The sequence below is a fragment of the Haliotis rubra genome, unplaced genomic scaffold (assembly GCF_003918875.1).
Source record: "Haliotis rubra isolate DU_JTF1 unplaced genomic scaffold, ASM391887v1 Scf83, whole genome shotgun sequence".
Classification (NCBI taxonomy): domain Eukaryota; kingdom Metazoa; phylum Mollusca; class Gastropoda; order Lepetellida; family Haliotidae; genus Haliotis; species Haliotis rubra.
In genome coordinates, this window is record NW_025767557.1 from 1482539 (window position 1) to 1505369 (window position 22831).

Consider the following 22831-nt stretch of genomic DNA (forward strand, 5'->3'; position numbering starts at 1 on the left):
TTGTTGGTCATAGCACTACAATGATGTTACCTTCCATACTCTAACACAGCATTACAACAGTCGTCGTTTTGAGGTGGTCATTACTCTAATATACACTTTCGGGCGTGGGTAGCCTAGTGGTTAAAGCGTCGCTTGTCATAGAAGATCTGGGTTCGATTCTACATGGTGCTCAATACTCCCATACTCTAATATACACTCGGGCGGGGGTAGCCTAGTGGTTAAAGCGGTCACTCGTCACATAGAAGATCTGGGATTGATTCCCCACATGGTGCTCATTACTCCCATACTCTAATATAAACTCAGGGCTGTGGGGTAGCCTAGTGGTTAAAGCGGTCACTTCGTCACATAGAAGATCTGGGTTTGATTCCCACATGGTGCCCATTACTTCCATACTCTAATATATACTTTCGAGCGATTGGGGTAGCCCAGTGGTTAAAAGCGGTCGCTCGTCACATAGAAGATCTGGGTTCGATTCCCCACATGGTGCTCAATACTCCCATACTCTAATATACACTCGGGCCGGTGGGTAGCCTAGTGGTTAAAGCGGTCGCTCGTCACATAGAAGATCTGGGTTTGATTCCCCACATGGTGCTCATTACTCCCATACTCTAATATACACTCGGGGCGGTGGGGTAGCTGAGTGGTTAAAGCGGTCACTCGTCACATAGAAGATCTGGGTTTGATTCCCCACATGGTGCTCATTACTCCCATACTCTAATATACACTCGGGGCGGTGGGGTAGCCCAGTGGTCAAAGCGGTCGCTCGTCATAGAAGATCTGGGTTTGATTCCCCACATGGAGCTCATTACTCCCATACTCTAATATAAACTCAGGCGGGGGTAGCCCAGTGGTTAAAGCGGTCGCTTCGTCATAGAAGATCTGGGTTTGATTCCCACATGGTGCTCATTACTCCCATACTTTAATATACACTCAGGGCGATGGGGTAGCCTAGTGTGTTAAAGCGGTCAAATTTCGTCACATAGAAGATCTGGGTTTGATTCCCCACATGGTGCTCATTACTCCCATACTCTAATATACACTCGGGGCGGTGGGGTAGCTGAGTGGTTAAAGCGGTCACTCGTCACATAGAAGATCTGGGTTTGATTCCCCACATGGTGCTCATTACTCCCATACTCTAATATACACTCGGTGATTGGGGTAGCCCAGTGGTCAAAGCGGTCACTCGTCATAGAAGATCTGGGTTTGATTCCCCACATGGAGCTCATTACTCCCATACTCTAATATACACTCGGGACGGTGGGGTAGCCTAGTGGTTAAAGCGGTAGCTCGTCACATAGAAGATCTGGGTTTGATTCCCCACATGGTGCTCATTACTCCCATACTTTAATATACACTCGGGGCGGTGGGGTAGCCTAGTGGTTAAAGCGGTCGCTCGTCACGTAGAAGATCCAGGTTTGATTCCCCACATGGTGCTCATTACTCCCATACTCTAATATACACTCGGGTGATTGGGGTAGCCCAGTGGTTAAAGCGGTCGTTTCGTCATAGAAGATCTGGGTTTGATTCCCCACATGGTGCTCATTACTCCCATACTCTAATATACACTTTCGGCGGGGGTAGCCTGAGTGGTTAAAGCGGTATTCGTCACATAGAAGATCCAGGTTTGATTCCCCACATGGTGCTCATTACTCCCATACTTTAATATACACTCGGGGCGGTGGGGTAGCCTAGTGGTTAAAGCGGTCGCTCGTCACGTAGAAGATCCAGGTTCGATTCCCCACATGGTGCTCATTACTCCCATACTCTAATATACACTCGGGGCGGTGGGGTAGCCCAGTGGTTAAAGCGGTCGCTCGTCATAGAAGATCTGGGTTCGATTCCCCACATGGGTACAAGGTGTGAAGCCCATATCTGGTGTCCCTTGCTGTGATATTGCTGGAATAGTGCTAAAAGCCGCGTAAAACCAAACTCACCCCCATACTCTATTATACACTTACAACAATTGTACAGCTATCATGATCGTAACTATCAAAACTTTTACCCTGGATCTTATGCAAAAAAGGTGGGACCCCCAAGTAGGAAATAATAGACTTAATGAATTAAAACCACCAATTGGTTACACCTACTTGGGTTGTCAGTCAAGGATTCCATTCGTAGTAACTTCCACACTTAACAATGACTTACAACAGTGGTAGCACCAGAATTGCCTCATTAACAGGTCATTCACAATTCTTTCCAGTGTTTATGAGTAGATACCTGCAATAAAGATATTTTCTTAATACAAGCGACTAAACCGTTTGATAAACTTACAATTCCCAGCATGAAGGCACTTTCCCGCACAGCACCACAACAGCCACAGAATCCCACAAAGAACACAAACGATCCCACGGCTATCATAATATACGCTGCCGTGTACAAGAATCCTACGGGCAGCCCGACATCAATGGACTTGAGGAACTTATCCACTTCATCTGACACCAAGACAAATATTCCTGTCCCAAGAATAGCGCCTCCTGAGACCTGCAAAACACAAATTAGACATTGATATCATCCCGTTGTATGTATATTGACAATGTAAATACAGTACTTAATGTTAGTTACGTTCACAATGCGTACAATTCAGAGTTGCCATTACCAAAATATACCAGAGATTCACAAACTCTAAATCCATATATAAGGTTGTTTGGTGTAGTTTAACACTGCAGTCAACAACATTCCAGCTGTATGACAGCAGTCTGGACCAGACAAACCAGTGACTGGCATCATGAGCACCGATTAACACAAGTGGGATACAATGACATAAATCAGCAAAGTCAGTGAGTTTGACCATTGGATTTATTCACTTTTCTCTTATAACAAACATACCCAGAGTGAGTGAGTGAGTTTAGTTTTATGCCGTCTGTAATTAATCGAGTCTGGACCAGACAATCCAGTGATCAACAGCATGAGCATCCATCTACGCAATTGGGAACTGATGACATGCATCAACCAAGTCAGCGAGCCTGACCACCCGATCCTGTTAGTTGCCTTTTATGACAAGCATGGGTTGCTGAAGATCAGTTCTAAAACGATCTTCATGGGTCAGAGTGATTAAGTGAGCTAAAACTTTATGTCACATGGGCAGTATTGCAACCATTATCCCAGACATTTGTACTCACAATCTTGACGGGACCAGTATGAAAATATACTATTCTGATGGAAACATTGAAAATTATATGCATTACTTTATCTGCTTAATCAGGATTATTTGTGTAGTTTATATCAGGAAGGTAATTGAACAAAAAAAGATAATTTAAATGTTTATTTCACCTGAAGTGCTAACTGGTACATAATATCTAATGAAAGAGAAACAAGTTTCTTCAATTAATTATGTTATTTTGGCCACCAGCCTTACTTCTGAAAAGAGAAAAAATGATCATTACATATGAGCTTCTTTTATCAATCCAACCTCATCGACCCGAATTACCAGGCTCCCACAGTGAGTGAGTGAGTGAGTATGGGTTTACACCGCTTTTAGCAATATTCCAGCAAAATGACAGCGGGGGACACCAGAAATGGGCTTCACACATTGTACCCATGTAGGGAATCGAACACGGGCCTTTGGCGTGACGAGCCAATGCTTTAACCACTAGGCTAACACACACACACACACCCCACCCCCCACACCCCCAAGCTCCCACAGAACTCATCTAGATTAAAATTCTTAACTAATGACATCATGGTCACCGAGAGAGATGCTGCTTTGTAGGCCTGGTCTGTTCCCGCCATGCCATTTGGATGAATGTTGTTTTAGTCACAGATTAATGGTGAGCTGACTACAGTCTGTTTCAACTGAACACCACACACTGGCGAACTCTGATTACTCAGCCAGTCGGTAGTACATGTATTATGATTATTACTGAACTATAAAAGAATTTGAATTTGAAGAGCGAAAAATGTCTAATCTGAATAATAATTACCATCGCTTCATATAATTGGCTGGCTGAATTATCTGTAAGTACAGCTGTACACAAGCACCTCTGCTTGGCTGTGTGGACTGTTCAGGTGCAAGACTCACATTATGAAGCAATAATCTGAAAGATCTGTTTTCCACCATGGGAGGACATCTCATTGTGAACTACTTGAGAGAGTCTGATCTGTATCATAAATTGTAACTATGTAATGTGTGAGACAAATTGCTTGGTTTTAAATTGGTGCTTTGACATTTTCTCTTTGTGGATAATTGAGTATTGAAGAAGCATGTATTTTGAGAAACCCATTTGAACTTTATAATTAAAATGTGTTTGCATACTTGTTCTTGTCGCTACAGGCTGAAACATTGCCGATGCGACGTAAACCTTCAACTCACTCACTCACTCACCCACCCCTAGCAAAGTCAGCAGCTTAGTAATATGAACAAATAGGCCATAACATAATCCCATCGTTTGGGAGATTATCACAACTGATTGATTGTTGTATCTGGACAATTATTCTCATCAGTACGATCTAGAATGTGAGGCTTTCCAGATTATCAGGGTCTGGATTAACAAGGTTTCACTATATAGAGATAACCCTTACACATGCTCTATACCCTTGGCATAGTGCTGCGTATATCAACTTTGGGAGTGCCGGAGTGAAGCCATCCATGAAGATCCGGGTTAGAATTGGTCTTCAGTAACCCATGCTTGTCGTGAGAGGCGACTAACAGGATCGGGTGGTCAGGCTCACTGAACTTGGTTGATACATGTCATCATATCCTAATTGTGTAGATCGATGCTCATGATGTTGATCACTAGACTGTCTGGTACAGACTCGATTATTTACAGACCACTGCATATTGCTGGAATATTGCTGGAATATTGCTGAGTGCAGCGTTAAACAGCAAACCAACCACACCCTTGGCAGGGACATTAGAGTTCACTACAGTGGCAGATCTTGGTAGTGGAACATTACCAGATATCAGAAAACATGAACATGTTGATACAAAATGACCATCTGGTGTTTATTCCACTTCAAAGTGTTTATTCCACTTCAAAGCAAACTACTAACTTCTGTGTCTTCTCACTGAGTGGCAATTCAAGAAGTGTCAGTGTTTACGTTCACAGATTTCCAAATATCCAATGCCATTACAGAGAGTCATTTGATGGTAGAGACTATCTGGCTTGTGTCTGGGTAGAGACTATCTGGATTGTGTCTGTGTAGAGATTATCTGGCTTGTGTCTGGGTAGATACTATCTGGCTTGTGTCTGGGTAGAGACTATCTGGCTTGTGTCTGGGTGTGTCTGCAGAGACTATCTGGCTTGTGTCTGGGTAGAGACTATCTGGCTTGTGTCTGGGTAGAGACTATCTGGATTGTGTCTGGGTAGAGACTATCTGGCTTGTGTCTGGGTAGAGACTATCTGGCTTGTGTCTGGGTAGAGACTATCTGGCTTGTGTCTGGGTAGATACTATCTGGCTTGTGTCTGGGTAGATACTATCTGGCTTGTGTCTGGGTAGAGACTATCTGGCTTGTGTATTGGTAGAGACTTTCTGGCTTGTGTCTAGATGGACTGTTACATCGGTACAAAGTACACCTCTACACACGCTGTGGGCACTGTCAGCAGCACAATGACATGGACAATGACAATGCCAGCCATTATGTGTCATTATCATAAATAGCCCCAGGACCTATATGGTCTTCCTTCAGAGTGGAGGGGCAGTCACGCCAAAGACCCGATTCGATTCCCCACATGGGTACAAAGTATAAAGCCCATTTCTGGGGTCCCCCGCCATGATATTGCTGGAATATTGCTAAAAGAGGCATAAAACTAAACTCACTCACTCTGTAATCCGTAATAAGATGGTTGTGAATATTGTTTTGAAAATAAAATTAAAATCAAGCTTTCGTGACAAATTTGTTCAGTGTATTCATCATCATAGAAGGAAGACATTATTGTAACCCATGTGCATTTGGCCATGGGAGCCATGCTTGTTTACGCTCTTCAGTGGAGTACAGAAAGTATGTAATCTGGACTACCAGTTGTCACTGACTTCCAGTTTCTAGTGTGGCTGAGGTTAGATCACTGACCTTGTATGAATTAGGTGCTCACTCTGAGAGTGCTCATTCAAATTCCAGATGGGACAAAAAAAAGTACAAGAATTTGAACTTTTCCGACAAAGTTTTAATCCTATATATAACATTTACACCCTAGTGATCAACACCATTAGGAAAGTAGTTTCATTCAGTAATATTACAATACATACTGTATCTGTATCTCAAAGTATTACCCCTGTTCAGTGTGCAGCCAAATTAAATGCTCTATATTATTTGGGAGTATACTAGGGATGGGTATTGCAGAGAATTTTCATATTGCCATGCGAAAGCATATACTGTGATATGCATTGCAATATATTGCAAGAAGTATTTTTAAACAAGAAACTACTTATAATCGAAGTTAATGCATGATTTATAAAGCAAGGACACAATAAAATCACTATGCTAGATTAAGCTTTAATAAAAACTTTCAATCATGACAAAATAAAAATGTAAATAATATTTGGCACAAATGAAACAAGGAAATATCCGAAGATTTCCAAGTGTTACAAAGTTTTCCAAATTGATGTCAAAATACCAGTTTCCGATCAACGTATCGCAATATGTATCGTTTTCATGTCTGAACCTGTAAATACCGGTAAACCGGTTATATTGCGCAACCCTAGAGTATACAACCTTCCTTCTACAGGCTGGACATTTTTTCATCTAAATTAACATGTCATCCAACCTTGTTCCCAGTTGCTGATGAAAAGGATCTTTTCAGTTTAAAGTTAATCTTACCCAGAAGATGAAGTTGAAGATGATGAGCATGTATCTGGAGCATGTTGCACAGCCTCCCTCCGCCATCTTGAAATATCACTCGGCTTTAGTCACTCGGGCTGAAACATTCGGATGACAGTGAAAATGCTGTGTATCACTACTAAAAAACAATATAGGTTTGCATTTTCCTCACTTACCCTATTAGGGCATATTTGAATAAGTTTGCTGAGAGTCGGGCTGTTTTGTTTTATTACACAATATGTCCTTTGTCAGTATTTAAAAGTAAGAGGCAAAATAGGAAAAAAACAACATGTGACAGTCATTGACCTAATGGTACAGTGTCCTAATAGATTTTTTTTATGAATTTTTTTTTTTTTTTTAAATGTTGATGATTTTGTCTCTGTAAAACACAGAATTATAAGAATTATTTGGCTTTTGTGATACTTTGGGTGGGTCATTTGTTATGCAAGAAATGTATTTATTAATAACAAGGAACATAAAAAGCTGAAAACATATTTCATAATTCAACAATAACGCATTGTCTTTACATGTTCAAGACAGAAATCACTTTGAAATAAGCTACTGAACCAAAGTGCAAAGACAATGATTTCCCAAAATATCACATTCCAAGTCAATCCGTTTACAGATACGTCTGAGCTCCCCTAAAAAAATATAATTTACTTTATTATCAAATAATCACAATTATCTCATTTGCTTGTAATAGTGACTTGTAAAAGTCATGAAAAGATCCAGAGAACCAATTACTGGCAGAGATCCCATGAGAGTGCTCATTCCGTCCTCCCTGATAATTCAGACACTTAACTTGTAACCTGAATCAGTCCTTGAACAAGGTGTTATCAATTACCCAGTGTGCACCTCAATTATTTCAGAAACAAAGATCTGCCCTCAGAATATTATAACTATAAGTACCAATTTGTAAATCATCTGGTTTGGAAATAAATGGTAAAATTTGTACAAAAGCATTTCAGTAAGAACTGGTAAATGTGTTGCACTGAGTTAATTAGGGCTCTTGTCTTAGTACACAGTGTATCCAAAATTGCTCTTATGCTGAAATGGTAGACTGCTGGAAATGAGATATCCACAATGGCTGGCGAGTATTGAGTATGGTGTGGTCACAGAACATCTCTAGCTACAGGATGGCATGGGTGAGTCAGTGAGTATTGTTTTATGCCACTTTTAGCAATATTCCAGCAATATCACAGCAAGGGACACCAGAACCGGGCTTCACGCATTGTACCCATGTGAGGAATCGAACCCGGGTTAATGGGTACATTGTACAATGTGTGAAGCCCATTTCTGCTGTGCCCCACTATGATATTGCTGGAATATTGCTAAACGAGATGCAAAACCATACTCACTCACTCATAATATCAATCACTGGATTGTCGTTTCTGTTTTATGTGAGTACAATACTTCTGACTGTGGAGTGACAATCACACAGATACACACATACACACAGACTATTATCCCTTACAATAGTTGAGCTATATACAGTTTTCCACATCACTAAGTTAAAATCCTTGCAATGTTATTTGAATATGTTCTTCCTGAGTAACAAATATATCACAGAAGATTATCTTGCTGAATGCTGTCTGAAGACACCATGCCTGTCTTAGGTGGACTCAGTCTAGCGTAATAGCCAAATACCCATCATTCTACAGACTCAGATTGTCTACTTTTTAAACAAGAAACACTTCCTGAAAGTCTGTTTACCTTCTCATGAGCCAGCACTTGTCAAAATGACCATCTTCATGTGACACCCAAAACAGACTAAACACAACTTAATCAAAACTATTTTCAAACTAGACAAATAACTTTCTCCATGAGAATTAGACTCAAGATAAAAGTAATGGACATTTTCTTGGAGTGCAGTGGAATAGCCCAGCAGGCCATGTGTTTGCCAAGAATATATGTATTCAGGGCTGCCAATGCATATGGAAAATGCTGAGTCCTCTCTTTGGGACAAAAATATTGCACAGAGTAGAATCTGTGAATTTTCAACCCCACATCTTCAACAAGAGATGAATTATCTGTTTGACTGACATTTTAAAAGTTCATTCTTTCTTGACAACGCTATAAGAATCTATACCAAACTGTCACATAATGATATAATAAATAGGTTGTCATCCATATAGTATCCTGCCTTTCTTAAGAGACAAATGGTTCAAACATTTCGAATTCAGTGATGAATAAATAACATCATAAAAAAATGTTAGAGTGGTGTAAATATTATAACACACACACACACCTTTACCCCTTCCTTTGATATGAAAGACGATCAGGCCTTTACTACTGCTGAATCCAAGATGTTTGGTTTCAAGCAATGACAAAAGAAAATGATGAACTTCAGGATATGATCACCAGTGATGGCCTTCATAATATGATCACAAGTGATGACCTTCAGAATATGATCACAAATTATGACCCTCAGAATATGATCACCAATGATGACCTTCAGAATATGATCACCAAAAATGATCTTCTGAATATGATCACCAATATGAAGAAGAATCATTTAGTGGGATAAACACTAGACTTGATTTCAAAATGTACTTAACACATAAAAACTCTGGTCTACAGAAAATGTTTGGGTCTACCATAGATAATTTTGGCTCTTGAGACCACCCATGTTATCCAAGGGTAAGCTGCGAATAACTGCAAAATTGCTGATATTAACTCACTTATCCAAGGGAAAGTAAGTAACAGAAAGGATGAGTAATGACAGTTGTTGAACTGTCCATTGATATTCTGTCCATTGTACATCCATCCACAGAAGAATATTGTAACATCTTGAAGCAGCATCCAAAATATACTCAGCCTCTAACACAAATCCCCTCCCTCTCCACAATAAACCCAAACAATAATGATGCTTCCCTAACAACAAAGTTTTGACTGTATAAAAATACACCATTGATTTCTTGGCAAGAAACACACAACAGAAACACAAACATAGTCGCTGTTGGCCTCACAGGAGCCAGCCGACCTGTTCACACGGTACCTGGCAGCTGGCACCTTCCCCCGACAAAGTAACAGTTAATCCAAAGGAGGGAGAGTGGTGTGTCTATAATTACAGCGCAATGTCGTCAACAGGTACACTGTGTAAACAGCAATGGCAGTCGTGTACTGGAGCCAGGAGAATCAAGGTGGCTGGGTGTAATTCAGACCTGCCCCACCTGGATCACCTGATTACATCCAACATAAACCAGACATGCACATGTACAGGTAGTTCACCACTGACGAAGCTGCTGCTCTGTTAGTATCACACAGAGCATCTCGCTTGACACGCCCTCCTGTGGCCCTGGTACACAGATAGAGCCCTGTAGTATCTCACCTGCCCTACCCAACTTCCTGTGGCCCAGTTACACAGATAGAGCCCTGTAGTATCTCACCTGCCCTACCCAACTTCCTGTGGCCCTGGTACACAGATAGAGCCCTGTAGTATCTCACCTGCCCCACCTGACCTACCCATCTTCCTGTGGCCCTGTTACACAGATAGAGCCCTGTAGTATCTCACCTGCCCCCTCCTGACCTACCCATCTTCCTGTGGCCCAGTTACACAGATAGAGCCCTGTAGTATCTCACCTGGCCCCTCCTGACCTACCCATCTTCCTGTGGCCCAGTTACACAGATAGAGCCCTGTAGTATCTCACCTGCCCCCTGACCTACCCATCCTCCTGTACCCCTGTTACACAGATAGAGCCCTGTAGTATCTCACCTGGCCCCACCTGACCTACCCATCTTCCTGTGGCCCAGTTACACAGATAGAGCCCTGTAGTATCTCACCTGCCCCCTCCTGACCTACCCATCTTCCTGTGGCCCTGTTACACAGATAGAGCCCTGTAGTATCTCACCTGCCCCCACCTGACCTACCCATCTTCCTGTGGCCCTGTTACACAGATAGAGCCCTGTAGTATCTCACCTGCCCCCTCCTGACCTACCCATCTTCCTGTGGCCCTGTTACACAGATAGAGCCCTGTAGTATCTCACCTGGTCCCACCTGCCCTACCCATCTTCCTGTACCCCTGTTACACAGATAGAGCCCTGCAGTATCTCACCTGGCCCCACCTGCCCTACCCATCTTCCTGTGGCCCAGTTACACAGATAGAGCCCTGTAGTGTCTCACCTGCCCCCCTCCTGACCTACCCATCTTCCTGTGGCCCTGGTACACAGATAGAGCCCTGTAGTATCTCACCTGCCCCCTCCTGACCTACCCATCTTCCTGTGGCCCAGTTACACAGATAGAGCCCTGTAGTATCTCACCTGCCCCCTCCTGCCCTACCCATCTTCCTGTGGCCCTGTTACACAGATAGAGCCCTGTAGTATCTCACCTGCCCTACCCATCTTCCTGTGGCCCTGTTACACAGATAGAGCCCTGTAGTATCTCACCTGCCCCCTCCTGACCTACCCATCTTCCTGTGGCCCTGTTACACAGATAGAGCCCTGCAGTATCTCACCTGCCCCCTCCTGACCTACCCATCTTCCTGTGGCCCTGTTACACAGATAGAGCCCTGCAGTATCTCACCTGCCCCCTCCTGACCTACCCATCTTCCTGTGGCCCTAATGCTCACTCAGTATAAAAGGATTCGTATTTTCTTAATCAAGTGGGTTATTTTTACCAAAATATGACTGCTAAACAAACTTGGCCAAATGAATTAAGACTCCCATTTCCAGAAAGCTGTACCCTCACTTATAGTCTGTTTGCAGTGAAAACGTACCGATGAATTTCACTTTAAACAAAAAACTAAATCAAATAAAGTGAAATTAAGATTGCGAATCCTCATAATTTTACCTTGCCAATTAAACATATAAATTTCAGAATGTTATTCAACAGGATAAAAGTTGTTTAACAGACGATCATAGATTCAAATCGCTATTATTGGTTTGTAAACGCAGTAATTAGAACAGTGATACAAATGCACGTGCAGTACGTGATGAGTGTTATCTTAGACCAACCCTACTTCTTCTCAGTGTTTCATTTAATGTGCATACCCCCTTGTAATACAAACCAACAATAGCGATTTGAAACTATGATCGTTTGTTAAACAACTTTTATCATAAGTTGAATAAAATTCTGAGATTTAAATGTTCAATTGGCAAGGTAAAATCATGAGGATTCGTACTTCTAATTTCACTTTGTTTGATTTACTTTTTTGTTTAAAGTGAAATTCATCGGTACGTTTTCACTGCAAACAGACTGTAGTAATCTGACATGTTGAAACTGTCTGTACTGCCTCCATTAAATCATTATAAGGCACTTCTATGGCTTATTCCAGTAAATGTCTCAAGTATTTTAAACAATGAACAGCAAATAGACACAAATGATGAAGCATGACAACTTCTTGTTTATAAAAAATAAAAATACAATTCTTCTTTGTTGCATGGGGCAATTTTTTAATATAGATTCTTATACCGTTATCAAGCTAAAAAGTGTTTATTAGCTTCATAATGGTGTAAGAATATCGAAACGTCGCTCTATGCAATGAACAAGAAGTTGTCATCCATAAAGTTGCATATGCTTCATAATAGCTGTTAACTCACCAACTTCTAAAATACTGATCAAACACTTAGCAAATAGACACCTTCTGCAATATATGATAACATTTGCTTGCATGTTGTTGACCAAGTTTTCTTGATTAAAGAACAAGGCTTATAAAACTGGTGCTGCTTTGCTTTAATGCATACAGAAAAGAAAAAAATAATCCTAGAGTGTAAACAACTTGAGAGATGAAAGCTGGAAGTGATGCAGGTGTCAGGTGTTTACCACCTTGCAGAAGCCCACCAACATGTACATGGTGCTGACAGAGCAAGAAAAATAATCTGGGCGAACAGGGATTTGAACCCATGTTCACAGGTTTCAAGTATGCACAGAGATGCAGATCGCAACAGTGAATTGAAAACCTTAAAAGTCTGGACCACCAATGATCCAATTAAATATTGAAAGCAAATCTAGACCTTTTCATGAAAATGAATGTATACTCTGTAGAAGTCTCATAACATGTGCCTTGGTGGCAGTGAGCGTTGATGTGAGGGAGTTGAAGTTGATGATGACGTTGAGCTTGTATAAGTTCAATGTATGATGGGAGCATGCACTTGTCATGAACACATGAGGAGACCAAATGTGTTTACAACTAATCGGAAAAGGACAGATGAAAATAAACATCAGATACACACTTACTGACAGCATGGCTCAGAATATCACACTTAGCTATAAGGAGTCAGTGCATGCAACAGATCTCTTGACCTCCATCAGATGGAACTGTGAGTGTATATGTAGGTTTGAGAGCAATAGGGAGTCATCAGATCGATAGTGCTGGATAATAGGAAGCCACCAGATGGACAGGGCTGGATAATATGGAGGCACCAGATGGACAGGGCTGGATAATATGGAGCCACCAGATGGACAGGGCTCGATAATATGGAGCCACCAGATAATAGGGAGCCACCAGATGGACAGGGCTCGATAATATGGAGCCACCAGATAATAGGGAGCCACCACATGCACAGGGCTGGATAATAGGGAGCCACCAGATGGACAGGGCTCAATAATAGGGAGCCATCAGATGGACAGGGCTCAATAATAGGGAGCCACCAGATAATAGGGAGCCACCAGATAATAGGGAGCCACCAGATGGACAGAGCTTGAAAATTGGGAGTCATCTGATGGACAGGGATTGATAATAGGGAGCCAACAGATTGACAGGGCTCGATAATAGGGAGTCACCAGATGGATAGAGTTTGATAATTGAGCCACCAGATGGACAGAGATTGATAATAGGGAGTCACCAGATGGACAGGGCTCAATAATAGGGAGCCACCAGATGGACAGGGTTCGATAATAGGAGTCACCAGATGGACAGGGCTTGATAATAGGGAGTCTTTAGATGCACAGGGCTTGATAATAGGGAGTCTTTAGATGCACAGGGCTCGATAATAGGGAGTCACCAGATGGATAGAGTTTGATAATTGAGCCACCAGATGGACAGAGATTGATAATAGGGAGTCACCAGATGGACAGGGCTCAATAATAGGGAGCCACCAGATGGACAGGGCTCGATAATAGGAGTCACCAGATGGACAGGGCTTGATAATAGGGAGTCTTTAGATGCACAGGGCTTGATAATAGGGAGTCTTTAGATGCACAGGGCTTGATAATAGGGAGCCACCAGATGGACAGGGTTATATAATAGGGAGCCACCAGATGGACAGAGATTGATAATAGGGAGTCACCAGATGGACAGGGCTTGATAATAGGGAGTCACCAGTTGGACAGGGATTGATAATAGGAGTCACCAGATGCACAGGGCTTGATAATAGGGAGCCACCAGATGGACAGGGCTTGATAATAGGAGTCACCAGATGCACAGGGCTTGATAATAGGGAGCCACCAGATGGACAGGGTTTGATAATAGGGAGTCACCAGTTGGACAGGGATTGATAATAGGGAGTCACCAGTTGGACAGGGCTTGATAATAGGGAGCCACCAGATGGACATGGCTTGATAACAGGAGTCACCAGATGCACAGGGCTTGATAATAGGGAGCCACCAGATGGACAGGGCTTGATAATAGGGAGTCACCAGTTGGACAGGGATTGATAATAGGAGTCACCAGATGGACAGGGCTTGATAATAGGAGTCACCAGATGGACAGGGCTTGATAATAGGAGTCACCAGATGGACAGGGCTTGATAATAGGGAGCCACCAGATGGATAGAGCTTGATAATAGGGAGCCACCAGATGGACAGAGATTGATAATAGGGAGTCACCAGATGGACAGAGATTGATATTAGGGAGCCACCAGATGGATAGAGCTTGATAATAGGGACCCGTGAGGTTAGAACTGGATACATGTCATTGTATCCCAATTCTGTAAATTGATGCTCCTGATGTTGATCACCAGATTGCCTGGTCTAGACTTGATTATATACAGACTGCCACTGTATAGCTGGAATATTGCGGAGTGCTGCATTAAGCACCAAACAGACAAAACAAACTTGATAACTGGGATAATATAAAAGCCACAAAGGGACATAGCTTTACACGAAGACTTAATGACAATATTCTATAAACCCAAACAGTGCCTCACTCAGTGCTCTGCACAACTACATCATCATAAGCAGTGTCTTATTCTCCAGAGAGGGCCTCAGTCAGCTATGTCATAGATCCATACCCTAAAATAGCCATGTATTTGTGTAGACTACAGCCAGCCTGACTGTACCCCAGTTAACCCCATCAACATATGCTGTCAATGATCATTTAGCCAGACCATGTGTCACTATATATACCAGCACCAGTCCTTGCATTGCTGCAACTCCTGCTGGGATATTCACTCAGGATGCTGGTATGTACTACACAGAGGTAGACTTGCACAAGTCTCTTAGATAATAATTAACAGTTTAAATGATAATTTCTAAAAAAATATATATAAATAACAGACTGGGGTCCTTACTGTCCACTTATCTAGACTTGACTCTTTAAAGGATAGAATTACTATACAAAGGCGGATCCAGAGGGGGGTGCAGGGGTGCGCATCCCCCTTTTGTGCTGAAAGTTTGTTAAATGACCATTGAAACTCGGGTGAAAATGAAGTGTGCACCCCTCCTTTTCTCAATAGTGTGACCCCCCTTCTCAAAAAAGCTGTATCCGCCCCTGCTATACATGCATGGACTTAACTCTCAGTACAGCCTTGGAGCAAGGCTACACACAAAGGCTACACAGCAACTCAAGCAGGCACTACTCAACATCAGGGGAGTCTCAGGTGTTCATGTAGAGATCTTCGGGTTCTTTGTATTTGATATCATCTATTTCTGTTTCCCTGTTACACATTTGAAATTTAATATTGTCCTTTTAAAGTTTCACTCTTTGGGTAAAAGTTTACAATTTTTGTAAACTTTTACCCACAGAGTGAAACTCTGACAATGGAGTTAATAGGATTGTTATCTCTTCCTTTGATTCCGAGCATTATCTTTGAAATTATGAAATTAATGAAAATTTGAGCTGTTTCTAACCATTTTAACTATTCAATATTGCTGGAATATTGCTAAAAGTGGCATTAAGCTAAACTCACTCACTCACTTGGCTTTTCCATTTGTAGCATGTACCAATATACAGAATATCTTGTGTCTGAAAGATTTGGGTAAGTCCCATCTGCAGTGCACCACAACCTCCCTGCTATGTCGCTGGAATTCTAGGTACTTCCAGAATATGACTGCTTTTGTCCTCATCAATGAAACACTACAGGCCTGATTCCCCCTGCATCCAGCACATATATCTACATCAACACTTAGTACACACACATCTACAAGTACAGGGGTCTCCAGTAAAAGAATTGTACAACAGGGAAATATCTTGCAGACATTACATGCCACACAGGTACTTCTAAATAAATGTCAATCTCCTGAGCAAAGTTTCACTGACATTTAAACAAAGTAGAAATTTGAGGAGCATGCACTGATCAAGTGCAATACACTGATCATGATGCATACACACGCATCTACACAATAGGCCTGGTGGTGTATGTATATTAGACAGTATCACCTCTACAGATATCACTGCTGTAGTATCACCTCTCTGCAGATATCACCGCTGTAGTATCACTTCCCTACAGATATCATTGCTGTAGTATCACTTCCCTACAGATATCACTGCTGTAGTATCACTTCCCTACAGATATCACTGCTGTAGGTCTGGTAGTGTATGATACAGACAGTATCACCTATCTACTGATATCACTGATGTAGGTCTGGTGGTGTATGATACAGACAGTATCACCTATCTACAGATATCACTGCTGTAGGTCTGGTGGTGTGTGATACAGACAGTATCACCTATCTACTGATATCACTGCTTTAGTATCACCCCTCTACAGATATCACTGCTGTAGGTCTGGTGGTGTGTGATACAGACAGTATCACCTCTCTACAGATATCACTGCTGTAGGTCTGGTGGTGTCTGATACAGACAGTATCACCTCTCTACTGATATCACTGCTGTAGGTCTGGTGGTGTATGATACAGACAGTATCCCCTCTCTACTGATATCACTGCTGTAGGTCTGGTGGTGTGTGATACAGACAGTATCACCTATCTACAGATATCACTGTTGTAGGTCTGGTGGTGTATGATACAGACAGTATCACCTATCTACTGATATCACTGCTGTAGGTCTGGTGGTGTGTGATACAGACGGTATCACCTCTACAGATATCACTGCTGTAAGTCTGGTAGTGTATGTATACGTTAGCACCCTCCTCAAGGGTGATATGGATTTCAACGCATTTCATTGAATCCATATCACCCGCAGAGGGGGGTGCTAACTTACTTACACCACGTGGGCGCCGAATGGACTCGTCCATCGCTTGTTGCACGGGCGTTTCCTGCACCGCCAAGGTTACGTGTACACTTGGTTTTGGGAAGAGAAATCATTGTGCAACATGAATTCAGACGACGAGCTTTGTCGGGCGTCGCAAGAAGTGGAGGCAAGCCATATTTATAATGATAGCGATTTTGAATTGTTTGAAGCCGCTCAAATTATTGAAAAAGAAGTTCAAGAAGGTAAAACTGCAGAACGTTTTTATGAAGCCAATGATGGTGACATTGAGAAACGTGCGTTGGATTCTGTGCCTACTAACACCCAGCGACGGGATAAATGGGCGTACAACACGTTTACTGCCAGGGCTATCGCCGTAAATAATCAGAGGGGGGAAGGACGAAAACCGGTTACTGTTTTGGAAAATATGGGACTTGACGAGCTAGCTTATTTCATGTCAAAGTTTGTTCTGGAAGTTAGAAAAAAAGATGGCTGTGAATACCCCCCAAATTCACTCTTTCAAATAGTTATGGGTATACAATCATACATAAAGACTGTTTCTAAACGAAATGTTGAATTTCTCCAGTCTGATGTGTTCAAGAATTCCGCCAGGTTCTTGATGGAGAGATGAAAAGACTGACACGTAAGGGGTTGGGACAAAGCGTTAAGAAAGCTGAAGCTATCAGTGTTGACGAGGAGGAGCTGCTATGGAGGAGTGGTCAACTTGGAGACCGGAACCCGCGAGTACTGGTGAACACCTTGCTTTACCTGAATGGCAAACATTTTGGACTTCGTAGTGGCCACGAACACAGAAAGCTAAAGCACAAAAACTCACAAATATCCCTGAAGACGAGTCCTGAAGGACACGAGTACTTGTGTTACCGGGAAGATTACTCTAAAACTGTGCAAGGGAGCCTGAAGCATAGAAGAGTTACCCCTAAAGAGATCGAACATTACACAGGTAGTAATCCTGCCCGATGTCATGTTCGTCTGTTTAAGAAGTACTTATCACTGTGTCCTCCTGGCCGCCATGATGACGCTTTGTATCTTCAAGCTCTTCAGTCTCCGACAGATAAGTGTTGGTAAGTGTTTCGTGAGTTTACAACTTCATGTTTTAATGTGACAATGTCAGAGATGCATTCATATCCAAATATTCATCATAATATTGTTAAAATAAATATTTTTGATCAGCGAAATGAAAAATATTTCACATTCAAACCAGACCATTCGTTCAAACTAGAGTATACACTTTATCCTATACATGAAGTCACATTTGTGTAGAAGCTCTTGTTTACATGGAGACGTAACATTATATTACAGCCGTCTGATTTAAAAGCACTTTCATGTCAATGAATAGCAGATTTATTGTTAGAAATAAAAATAAAATAAAAAGTATTTATTAAAAACATGCAATACACCCAATGTTCAGTATTGGATTGGCCAGAGTCTATAAATTACAAATTCTCCCATGTTTCAGGTACAGCCGACAACCACTGGGTCACAACACGCTACAGAAGATTGTCCCTGAAATGTGTCACAAGGCTGGTGTAAAGGGCTACAAGACGAACCACTCACTTAGGGTTACCACGGCAACCCGACTGTACCAGGCTGGGGTTAGCGAACCATTGATAATGGAACGAACTGGACACAGGAGCGTCACAAGTGTGTATTTACTTTTCAGTAAAACAATAATTTAAGTGGAGCATGTTCGTTTGTTTAAAACTAAAGTCGTAATGTTGAGACTAACTACATACGTTACATATACTAATTTGATGCAATTTCCTTTCAAACAGGTGTGCGCAGTTACACCAGAACCAGTGAGGACCAGAAAGCCACAGTAAACGCCATACTGAATGACGAGCAACTGGGAGTGATTGGAGAGTCAACGGAGACCGTATCAAGGCCAGGCCAGGGACACACCAAGACCACCTCTGCAACCTCTAGCTCCACCGTCACGCTGGCGGCAGCACAACCCAGGCACCAGATTCTCATCGAAAACTGCGTTGTAAATTTCACAATTAAATAAATGTAAAAACAATCTTGTTCATGTTATTTTAGATTGGCACCTGGACGGTATCGCCGTATTCACACCCTTTTGACACTTTTATAGAGGTAATTTTCAAATATTGTTTCGAGGCGAAGCCGAGAAACAATATTTGAAAAATTACCGATGTCCAAAATTCCCGTGGGGAGATAAGTCAATGACAGAGGCGAAGCCGAAGTCTGACTTATCTACCCCAGGTTAGACAGTCCAGCTGCCAAATAACATACCCGGTTGTTATCCACATATTAACCTCTGCACGTGCAGATAGAAGGTTGATACGCAGAAAATCAACCTGCCAGAACAATGGACATAACATACCCTAGTGGTGTAAGATACAGACAGTATCACCTCTACAGATATCACTGCTGTAGGTCTAGTGGTGTATGATACAGACAGTATCACCTATCTACTGATATCACTGCTGTAGTATCACTTCCCTACAGATATCACTGCTGTAGGTCTGGTGGTGTGTGATACAGGCAGTAGCACCTATAGTTTTTGCAGAATTTATGTCCTAAAATAAAAATGTTTTTTAGCAAACTATCATTAAAATATTGACACAGTTCAATATTTGTTACGAGGGAGGAGTGCAGAGAAAGGGACAGTCAGGTGTGCGAGAAAGGATGGATACGGCACAGCTAGGTAAATGAATCAATGACTTTGTCGGCACTTGTGCACGTGCTCCGCGTACACCTGGCTGTTCCTCTCTTTGCAGTCCTCCCTCGTAACAAATAGTGAACTGTGTCAAAATTTTAATGATAGGTTGTTAAACAACTTTTTTAATTTTAGGACATAAATCCTGCAAACAAATCACAGAGTTGGTCTGATGTATTAATTATGATCAGTGTTTCATTGAGTATTATATGTTTAGTAGATTTCGAGTTAGATTGCAATTCATCAGTCCGCTTTTGGGCCAAACGGACTATATCTACAGATATCACTGCTGTAGGTAGGGTAGTGTATGATACAGACAGTATCACCTATCTACTGATATCACCGCTGTAGGTCTGGTGGTGTGTGATACAGACAGTACCTCTCCACACTCTCCCCAAGATGGCTGGGGCATAGTCTCTCGTACAGACCCTGAAGCAAATATATCCAAGAAAGCCCATGCAAGTCTAGAAAATGTGGCAAGTCTAGATTTCCTCAGCTTCAGGCTGAAAATGAAGAAAGTCTGAGGGCTCCTTTTTATTATATACCATATTTTTTTACTATGAACGTTTTTTTCAGTAAAATATGTTCATTTCAGAGACTAGTTGTTAGTCTAGCTGGGGCAGTAACACCACACTTGAGTGGCCCTACCTGCTGAAGCTGACATACATAATTATCCAGGATGAGGATTCCACTGAGAAAGCAGCATGTGTGGCCGAGGCTGTATTGGCACATGATGATCCCCCACATGAAACTACACTGGTCTTGTTTCTGTAGGTCAGGAGGCTGAATGTCTGGGATTATTCCACCTGGCACAGGTCAAAATATCAACGATGTGAACCCAGACACCATTCATGCCTCACAGCTTGTATGTCTGACCAGCCAACTCTACAATGCTATCTATGAGCTTAGCACAAAATACAGCACTGAACTAAATGTACCAATTTTCTCGTGAAAGACATGATCTGCTATTGTTCTTCTAGCTTATAAAGACCCTCCTTGAATCTATACTCTATAATGTAGGTAAAGACTGCACACTATTACCTATTTTACCTGTACAAAGATTTGCCTGGACGTACGTGCTGTTGTCTATGTTACTTGTACCTAGATTAATTGGTAATTCTCTTTACACACTTTTACCTACTACACCTGTAAAAACTCACCTGTATCTGAACAGTTACCTACCTAAATTACATATATCATGTTTTACCTGTATGTTACCTATAATGCCTACATCATAAGTACAAATATTCACCTGTATCTATACTCTATTACCGACAATACATATACCAGGATTCACCTGTATGTTACCTATATTTTACCTGTACCAAGGTTCACCTGTATCTATACACTGTTACCTGTGTCTACCTCAAGCAACTTGTCTACATCATCTGTACAAATATTTACCTGTATCTATACTCTTTTTCCTACAATACATGTACCAATATTCACCTGTATGTTACCTATATTTTACTTGTAAAACAATTCACCTGTATCTATACACTGTTACCTGTGTCTTCCTCAAGCAACTTGTCTACATCATCTGTACAAATATTCACCTGTATCTATACTCTTTTACCCACAATACATATACCAGGATTCACCTGTATGTTACCTATATTTTACCTGTACCAAGATTCACCTGTATCTATACACTGTTACCTGTGTCTACCTCAAGCAACTTGTCTACATCATCTGTACAAATATTCACCTGTATCTATACTCTTTTACCGACAATACATATACCAGGATTCACCTGTATGTTACCTATATTTTACCTGTACAAAGATTCACCTGTATGTTACCTATATTTTACCTGTACCAAGATTCACCTGTATCTATACACTGTTACCTGTCTTCCTCACACAACCTGTCGACATCATCTTCACCTGATCAACATCCCCCTAATTGTTTTCATTGAATACACAGTTTATTTACCTACACCTCAAGCAGCATGTAGTTATATATACCCAGCATTCTCACCAGGACAGAAATGTCACTCCGGAGGCAACTTGTTACACCAACAGCCTGGCTCAACACTTCACTGGAAAGTGGGTTACTTCACAAATCAAGTATTTAAAGGCTCCACAAAGCATGCAACAGTTAGTGGGTAAAAAATAGAAGCATTTGTGTCTGGTTTCTTTCTACGTCAGTTTTAGCCAGCGGAGGTAATTCTTGGAACTTCCAACAACATCAAAGGGTTGAACATCAGGAGAAGGTTCTGTCATTGGCATTTAGAAGTTGGTAGAACTCTAGACAGTAAGCAGGTTGGGTTTAACGCCTCTGTGAGCAGTATTTCAGTTATACCACGGTACCGCAGAGTAATGTGGAAAGTATTAAGTGATGTGAGAAATGGTGCAGACAAATCAAGAAATAGACATCTGTGATTAGATCAGTTGGTTTGTTCTTTAACGCCGCACTCAGCAATATTCCAGCTGTATGGAGGCGGTCTGTAAATAATCAAGTCTGGACCAGATAATCCAGTGATCAAGAGCATGTGCATCGATCTATGCAAATGGGATATGATGACAAGACCAACCGATCCTGCTAGTTGCCTCTTATGACAAGCATGGGTTACTGAAGACCAATTCTAACCCAGATCAGTTACACAACTCAGAAATATTATGGCAAGTCCGAACTGACCAGGGCCTAGATTTTCGAAGCTCTCTTAGCGCTAAGATAGTCGTAAGTTAATGTTAATGTATGGCACTTACGACTATCTTAGTGCTAAGAGAGCTTTGAAAATCTAGGCCCAGGGCTCCGTTGTACAAACCTATCCTATCTAACATAGGTGGTCGTAACACTTTGTGTAATGGGGTGCAGGACTTGTTTTATCCACTTGATGCTGAGTGCCAACCAGGGTAACATCAAGTACCATCTGTAAGTGCCAGATCAAACCACCATCTCTCCAGGCAGATTCTCCATCCACTACACCAAGGATGTTATCTGAAACCCCTAGTTGTTGTTCATTGGAGTATTATCCTGAAGGGGTTCCAGGTTCCACAATAGACTTGTACAGTTATTAGTTTAAATGATCATTTCTAGAAAATATAAACAAAAAGAACAAGTTGTTCC

At 41.8% G+C, this 22831-nt stretch overlaps 1 protein-coding gene across 1 annotated transcript in view; it reads right to left on the reverse strand.

The window, feature by feature from the left end:
* The window catches only part of LOC124262295 (tetraspanin-8-like), a 66490-nt gene that overhangs the window by 9542 nt on the left and 34117 nt on the right, over nucleotides 1–22831 (reverse strand). Inside the window, exons 3-4 of the mRNA XM_046696783.1 lie at nucleotides 6755–6852; nucleotides 2272–2481 (exon numbers count right to left, since the gene is read on the reverse strand). Of these exons, the coding sequence (XP_046552739.1) occupies nucleotides 2272–2481; nucleotides 6755–6820 (276 nt within the window). The 5' untranslated portion in view covers nucleotides 6821–6852. The remainder of the gene's footprint in view (nucleotides 1–2271; nucleotides 2482–6754; nucleotides 6853–22831) is intronic.